Genomic DNA, 8,864 nt, shown 5'->3' with positions numbered 1-8,864 from the left:
AAAGTTACGAGTCGTGCATAATATTTATATCACTCTTGTTTTAGCAATAAATATTGACTTTTTATAGTTTCTACAAGAGTTAATGCTTTTTGCCAGAATAGGGTGATATAACATATACAGGGTATCTGGAAACACGTAGCACAAGCGGGAAACTGGTGAATATACATCACTTTTGGAGTCAATTTTGTAGAATAACTTTTTTTTATTGAGTTTTTGTTTTCGAGTAAATCGAGTTGATATCTTTTAGGTCAAATTTGAACAAAACTGGTTGCTAGGGGGTTAGTATCGGCCATTGAATTTCTTTTAAAATGTGTCGAAGGACAAAACCCACTCCAAATTTTTTGTAACCATTTACTTGCGGAAAAATTACCAAAAAAAAATAATCAAAATGCTAGAATTTTTATGTTTTTAGGTCCTCTATTTGATGTAGATTTACCAGTTTCCGCTTGTACCACGAGTTTCCGAACACCGTGTACAGTAAAAATAATACTCTTTCTTAACACAATTAAGTACGTTCAATCTCTAATTACACCTAAATGGAAAAATATTAAATCTTCATTCATATGCAAATTAACAAAATTACATTCTCTAGTTTTCTTAAAAATATATACATTGAAAAAACTACAAGATATGAATCATTACACAGGAGAAATAAGTTGCATTGAAAAAACATGATATTTTACAATTATGTCAGGTTAGGAAGTTTGTATGTATGTATGTAAATAAGTATAAATATAAAGACTTGAAATTCAAATAAAAAAAATTTTTCAAAGCATTTTGCAAGGTAGAGCTTTAGTGGTATGTATAATATAAGATGATATAAGTCATTAAGTTCAAATATCAAAAAGTACCAAAGCATTTATGTTTAAAATTATGCATTTCCAAAGCAGATCATTAAAGAGATTTGTGAACATTAAGTTTCTAGTCATCAAAAATAATTATTTACGTTTTTATAATCACCGAAGGGCTTTCGCTTACATTTACAAACATTGTCTTTTCGGATCTCGCTGTGAAGAAGATGAGCTATTTACAAATGCATGATGATATCTTTCTCAGAGTTTCTCGTATCTTACACAAACACCAACCAGTATTCACTGTTCATTGCGTTTTCACTTTGGAGATGACGTCTTCAGAATGGAAGAGGAAAGCAAACTCTGGTTTCTTCTCGGCAAACTTGAAGAATTCCTCTGAAAAGAAAAGCATACAAAATACAGTTGTTAAAGTGGAAAAACTAAATCAAAATTTTCTTTGTCCTTTCCTAGTCTTTGTGCTACTTCAGCGGCCTCCATCCATTCAAGTCCAGCCTCTGATATTGGTTTCCCAATTTCGTCTGGGGTGGTTAACTGGACGAAGTCGTTCTTCTAGTCAGGACCGTATTTATGCAAAAGCTATCAAGACTGCAGCTTATGGGTCGCTTCACAAATTGTTTAATGTTAAGTTGTGAAGATTTTATAAGTAGCTTCATCAGTTTGAAGTGTAGGAGCAAACTAATTAGGCACTAAGCTATTTCCAAGTTAAGTTATTTATGTAATGACTACAATTTCTAATCAATGCATTTTGATTTTTGCATATTTGGGAACATAGACATGAATCTCAATATTGTGCTCTTCTTTCAATATAGTTGCTATAGAATACCTTAGCGATTTTCAATTCTTTTAATTTGTATCTCATCTTCTATTTCATCAACTTTTAAATACGGTACAGTAAAATTTTCTACAATTTAATAATAAATTTTAAAGGTTTCGGCTTCTTCTCTTTAGAGACGGACCCCTGTGGATTATGGATACCCCCCGAACTCCCCCCCGGTAGGGCCCGCACCAGTGGCTCAGCCTCGGGGTCAATATAGTGCTAAGCACATCTCAGAACGTTGAGCTTCTCAAATAAAACTAAATGACTAACTGTGGTGATTGTTTGTCTTGGAATAATGGCGATCACTACCAAGTTAATTTAGTTTGATAGGTAAAGAATACAGTAGAATTTAACTGGTATAATAAGCGTTACTATAAGAAATTACATGATCGGAAGGTAGGATAATAAAGACGATGAAACACAACAGGCATACTCTTTTATTAGAATACGCACTATCATGCTGTCCCATTTACACTCGGTTGTCTCTTTCATATATTTAGACATTCTTTCTCTTACACTAAGGACGGGTTGTTTCGGAGAATTTGAACAATTCATCAAATTTCAACGTTCATTTTCGGGTTCTGTGAAAGTCCTATTTAAGTTCTATTGTTATATCATTTTAGGCTGGTAGCTTGATAGAACTGAAATAATAACAGAACTTGAAAAAATCTTTCAGAGAACTTGAAAATTAACTTTGAAATTTGAAGAATTGTTCAAATTCTCCGAAACAACCCGTCCTAACTTAACTTAACCTCTTGTCTACCGCCTTTGCCGATAGGCACAATAATAAAAAAATCATTTCTCTGAACATAAGTAGTTATTCTGGGGAAACTACTTACGGTAGATTATATACTATTTCTATAAATATATAAACACATTATCTGTTAAGACAGTACAATATACAAAAACATTATTTAAAAAAAAAATGAAAGTTACTAAGAAAATAGAATCAGCCGGCGGGAGGTGAAAACGTAGCGCCGACACACAAAGAGTTAAAACATGGTTTGCAGGTGACAAGTAAACACATTTTTCACATAGTATAGCAAATTTCGCAATAAATTGTGTCTTTATTTCTCCTTCTTCACTCCCAGCTGCATTCAAATTCATACAACTTCTCATGAGACAGTGCAATGAGCACAATATCTAAGTAATAGATAATAATCTAGTAACCTGAAGTGATCCAGCCGCGGGCGTCCATGTCCACCTGCTGGAAGGCGGCGGAGCCCTCCTCGTGAGCGAGAGCAGCACAGCGAGACAGCGCAATGATCACATCATCCTGGCATAGGCGCCCAACACCCGAGTCATCGTAAATCTGAAATACAAATATTGTATTTACAATACATGATGATTTGACAAGAGGTAAGACAAGAAAAGTCAGGTATACATCAATGCCAATAAATTTGGTTCTTCTTACTGGACTGTGTATAATTTTTAATGTATTCTGAATTAAGAAAAATAAATTTTGACGGGTGGATTATTAGCAAAAATAAATTGTTTGGGAGGTAAAAGCAATAGGACCAAGAGATGAATAAGAAATTTTAGAATGGTAGAAGGTTTGGCAATGTTTGTGGAAATGATTTGTGCAATTTTGACAGTAAACAGTGGAGATATTGAATCAACAATATTTTAAAAGTCACGGTGCCAAATGACAAACAGTTTGATCTTGAGAAAAGTACTTACCTTAAATGCATAACTTAGTATTTCTGATGTCTGTGCTCCTGGCAGTGACAGGAAAGCAGCGCTCATCAGGTAATCTCTCCAATCTACTTCTCCAGTTGTTTTCTGGAAAATAAAACAAATAAATGATGAATTTCCGGGTGAAAAATGTACAATGCACAACATTACATAATTTTTGGCACAGCTAAGACAATCCACTTAGTCGCGTAACATTCAGAATTGGGCGAAATCACGCACTCCTTACGCAGATGACGATAAAGTTGAAATTACCACTTAACACTGGCCGCTTGTTTGTATTTATGCAAAAAAACATTGCCAGGCATAAATATTTATATATGTCCTAATCTATATCTTTATACATTATGTATTATTTAAAAAAAATAAAAAACAATTGCATGTTTTCATAATTTAAGTATAAATTTGTTAACGTTTTCTTCTAGAAATTCGCCAAATATCTTTATTACTCCGTACATTAATGACATTATTTAAGTATAAAAAATTTTTCATTCATAATCTAAATACCTTTATTTGCCACATTATACAATAAAACCATATTTGAAAAGGGATTCATTAGTACAAGCTTTTGCACTTCCAATATTTTTTTATAGGCCTGATTCATTATATTTTGAGTTGATTGTGAAAAAAATGCTTGATTACAGCAAAGGCCAAGATGTGTACTTCTACTTCAAAAACACATGATTTTGTATTACTTCACATTGCATCGTCTTAAGAAACTAAGCTCTGACCGAAACAGTAAAAATATGAATACAAAATAAGTAGGTTTTAATTTGAACAGAGAAGAATCCTTCATGTTATAATAATTATTTGTTGATTTCTGACTGACCTCCACAAAGACGTTGAACAGAGCCTGACTGGCAGGGTCCCCCTCGCTGACCCCGAGCCTCTCACAAAATTGTCTCAAGCCCACTCCGGGCTGCCCCCCTTCAGCCGTGCCCGCCAAGCGCCCCCCCTTGTCCAGCAGGGAGCACTCCTTGCGAATGGCGTCCAGGCTGCAACGAGATACACAAAAAATCAATCACAATAATTATTCATAATATTTTTTCAAAGAACAAAGCACTATTCAAATAATAAGGAACATATTTTAGAAAATTTAACCATCATAATTGTGGGCCCAGGGGTTATAACACATCCATTCAACAAGTAGTTTTTGTATTGGTTTATAGGTGGATACTTTGGACACATTGCTCACCAAACTGAGGACTCCAACTTGCAGAAACTCATAGTCACTTGCAAAACATTTGGAGAAGCATAAGAAAGTCACCAATACGGTGGAGTGACCAAGTATCACTGGCATCCGGTACGTCAGTGTCCGCAGCTCTCCACGCAGCCCAGAACCACGAGGAGTGGAGGCAAAGTTAGCTACTGCGTATGCTTCAACAAGTAGTGCCACTTAACTAATCAAATACAGATTTGATCAGTGGTATTTTAATATTATCATTAGCACATTCTCTTTGCAAATGTTTGAGCCATAAGTAATTTTTTACATGCGAATTTTGCCATTTTCATGAGATAACAAAGTATTCACAATTTTCAGGCAAATATACTAAAAACACACTTTTCCTATGGTTTTGACAAGCTTGTATACCTGAGAAAAGCAGCTAACTTTACATTAAAAACACAGCAAACATACTGACTTGGAAAAATAAACAAAACGGCGTTGCCTACTTTTTAACTGCAATTTCAGTAAAAAAGTAGGCAACGCCGTATTCATTTAATATAATGCCGCTTTTCCCAAAAACAATTTCTCAGGTCCTCCCTAGTTATAAGAAAAGAAATATCATGAAGAAAATATTATTATCATTGTATTTATATTTTTTGTGTTTAATTTGTAGAACATCATATTATTTTGTTTCCTGATAATTGCTTCAATGCCGGAATAGCCATTACAATAAACATAAGCTAAAAACTATCAGAACTTAATAGTAATATGAATAAAATTAAATATTGTAGAGGAAGATTAAGAAATATTTTAAAACGAAGTAACCTAAAAAGAGTATACTACGCACTAATCCAGTAGTTAATTCAATATGGAATTATTGGATGGGGGGGGTCATACAATAAGATTCTAACTCCGATCAAAGTGGTTCAGAAGCTAATCCTCAAAGTAATCCTCAAGAAACCCTTCACATATCCAACAGAAACGCTATTTGCAGCTTTCGGGGTGCCACGAGTAGAGGATATCTTCAAGAAAAATGCAATTATCCAAATTTATAAAGATAATTTAATCAAAAACTTTGAAACGCACCTATCAAAAAGATATCAATACCAAACAAATACAAAATAACTTTACCTATTTAGGAATAAAGTATTTCAACAACCTTCCGATTGAAATAAAGAAATTAAAGGATATTAACATACTTAAACTAAAACTGAAGTTACACTTTCAGAAATAATTAACTAAATAATTGCCTGTTTTTCCCTTTATTTATATTTATTATCATATCCACTTCTATTCTATTCTTATTCATCTCCACTGTATTTAGATATTCCTAATTACTCAATAATTAGTATGTAACAGAATCCTATATGTGTACAACTACATATATAGATAATCCAGAAATTTATATTGTTCCTATTATATGTACATATATACTTACCTTACCCTACTATAATGTTATTCTATTTTTTTATTATTTTTTTTAGAAGCAATAATTATTAGCCTGAAACACTCATCCACATTGAAAAATCTCCTGATAAAGGATACATGACGCCAACGGCAGGAGATTTTTCAATGTGGATGAGTGTTTTAGGCTAATAATTATTGCTTATAAAATAATTGTTACCCTTTGTGCTATGCATACAAAAATCTTGTCTTAAACATTAGTTTACCAAAAAATAATAATTACTCTATTTTCCCTATAATTAGTGTAACTCGCTCACCAAGCACAAGAACCAGTTTCTTATTTGGTGAGACTGCGAATATAAATATATTTTGTAACCATACTTATATATATATTAAATAAAATAAAAATAAAAGTTTACCCAAGAGCCTTTCTGTTGGTCTGTGCTTCCACAAGAGAGGTGGAATGAGGAATGTTTAGCTGTTTGGCTCGGCAAAGCAGCCGGCAGTCGTCGTACGTATAATCTGACACTGGGATTCCGAGAGCCCTGAAAAATAGCATTAAGTACATTTATATATTTATTATAATTTAAAGATGTTGCTGTACTTTAAATAAAAATAAATTTTTATTATTTATTCATTGCAAAATAATACCAGATTTGAAATTATAACAGTACGCAAAATAAAAAGTTTATGGGAGGATATATACAAAAGAAAATAATGCTTAAAAGGCGATGTGTAAACAATATTCAAATACTTAAGAAATAACTTCAAACTTAATTCAAAATACAAATTAAATATTCAAATTAACTACAAACATAATTATAGAATTAATATTATAACAATAGACAAAGTTTTTTATTTTTTAAATGCTAGATTAAGTAAAGGTATATAAAGGGTACAATATATCGCACACCTAGATAAAGGGTAGCACAACTCGAAATAATTCAAAATTGAGTTATTGCGATTTTCGGAATCTGCGTCGAAAACTACACAAACTACAAAGACACCTGTTTTAAAATCTCTATCAATAATAATGTGATGGCAATGTAAGTTAGTCTTTCTGAGTTGCTCCACGTACACCCACCACCAACAACAGTAACACATCACCAATTACGACATACCAGCAGTAGGGTGCTGTCAATACGCACAAAGACTGGATTATTTCGACTTAGTTTTGTATTCGTGATTAACTGCAGTCATAAAGCGTGAATTATTTTAGTTGATTTGGTATTCGTGATTGAACCTATCTTGTTTCTCGGGCGTTCTACATATCAACTCCACATACTCCGGTTTTGTTTACAAAAGTAAGTAATTTTAATTTTACTAATTCATAATAGTTGATTAATTTGAGTTGATAAAATTATTAAACAATGATTTAGTCACGAATACTAAAATAACACGAAATTAATTAATAAACAAGTGATACGTGTATTTGATGATAAGTAATGGAGCAAATAAATATCCTAGTAAAATAACATACAACATTATATAAAAATATTTTTAATCGGTCACATAAAAATCTAGTAAAATATTTTTTGCTGTTCCTGAAAAAAGAGGTATTTTGAGTTGTACTACTCTTCATCTGGGTGTGCGATATCATTATCCAATTTCAGGGAGTTAATTTGCTTTTTGAATATTTGAAAGTTTCGGTTACCTTCATTTATGTTTTTGGACAACAATATATTGTACCATCTCACACCTAAATACAAGTATTGGTGCTGAGCCGTTGTCGTTCTTAGCATTGTAATGGCTATTAGGCCCTTTGTTTTGAATCTATTGCTTATGCCATCTAAGGGGTGAATTTTGATTGATGAAATATTCTTTATAAATCTGATATTTTTATTTAGGTAAGAAACAGTCGTACATTTAAGCATAAACAGTAATTATTCATATGTTCTAGACCAATAAAGTGCCATTAAGTTTAGTTATTGATTTAGTATTTGTACCTACACGATAAATTTACAAATTACAAAGAAATATAAAAATAAATAAACATTACAAAGAATTACAAAATGTTATAAAATAAGTAAAGACAGTTAGTAGTACATAATAGTACAGTTTTCGCATGATTATACTAAAAACAATAAAATAAACTACAATGATAGAATTATTTCACAAAATAAAATATTAAGTTATCAGTTTACTAAGTTGCATTTTATATGTTTTCAAGTTACACTTGAAAATGTGTACATCTCTAGAGGCATTGTGAGTTTTACAGATACGTCCTGTTGGCGAAGCTTAATGCTAAATCACTATTTTGATCTTTATAGCGAATTGGTGTACACTGTGAATACCAAAAAATATGCTTTAGATAAATTGAAGTTTTTCCTATCGTTTCGCTTGAGTAGAATACAAATAAAAAAATTAATTACTCAATAAAAATATAAATGTGAACTACAAAAAAAATATTTTTTCAATAGAAATGTATGAACGCGTAAAGGAAACAACTTTAAAAAAATACAGTATTATAGCTAAGATTATCTGTGACAGTTTCACTGGATTAACTTTTTTGTTTTCTTTTAAAATTATTTACAAAATAAATAAAAACCAGTTTTGTGCTTCAAATCGAACGTTTCCAGACTCTGTTTGTCAAGCGATTTTAATGCCTATTACCTACAATATAAGGTATACCAAGAATATACACATTTTTGGCTTGTAGCTTCCTCTTAAAGAGTTTTGTGCATATTTGGCTTTACAGTGTGGTGTTCTAAATAAGTCGTTCAATCTGGTGTTATATTCAGGGCGACAAAATGCAATCTTTTCTAACAGATATGATGAATCAATAAGATTGTTCACGATTTTGTAAAAGAATAGGGCATCAGAAATTTTTCGAGGTTTATATAAAGCGGTAGGGTCAAACCGATGATCACTAAAGTGATAAGATAGGTGTTTACTAAATTTGTATTAGATATTTTCAATACGATCAATGTACCAATGTGGGATACAGTAGTGAATGGTAGAAGTCGGGCACGGC

The 8,864-nt window shown here is 32.0% G+C and overlaps 1 protein-coding gene across 1 annotated transcript in view; it reads right to left on the bottom strand.

The window, feature by feature from the left end:
• Window positions 1–560: 560 nt before the first annotated feature.
• The window catches only part of LPCAT (lysophosphatidylcholine acyltransferase), a 117,953-nt gene continuing 109,649 nt past the window's right edge, over window positions 561–8,864 (bottom strand). The window contains exons 7-11 of the mRNA XM_089633580.1: window positions 6,310–6,435; window positions 4,151–4,316; window positions 3,310–3,411; window positions 2,800–2,941; window positions 561–1,187 (exon numbers count right to left, since the gene is read on the bottom strand). Coding sequence (XP_089489706.1) covers window positions 1,099–1,187; window positions 2,800–2,941; window positions 3,310–3,411; window positions 4,151–4,316; window positions 6,310–6,435 — 625 coding nt within the window. The 3' untranslated portion in view covers window positions 561–1,098. The remainder of the gene's footprint in view (window positions 1,188–2,799; window positions 2,942–3,309; window positions 3,412–4,150; window positions 4,317–6,309; window positions 6,436–8,864) is intronic.

This window comes from Hesperophylax consimilis, chromosome 7 (assembly GCF_061612785.1).
Source record: "Hesperophylax consimilis isolate HC1 chromosome 7, BYU_Hcon_1.0, whole genome shotgun sequence".
Lineage (NCBI taxonomy): Eukaryota > Metazoa > Arthropoda > Insecta > Trichoptera > Limnephilidae > Hesperophylax > Hesperophylax consimilis.
Note: the sequence above shows the minus strand (reverse complement) of the source record. Positions and strands in the feature narration are given on the sequence as shown.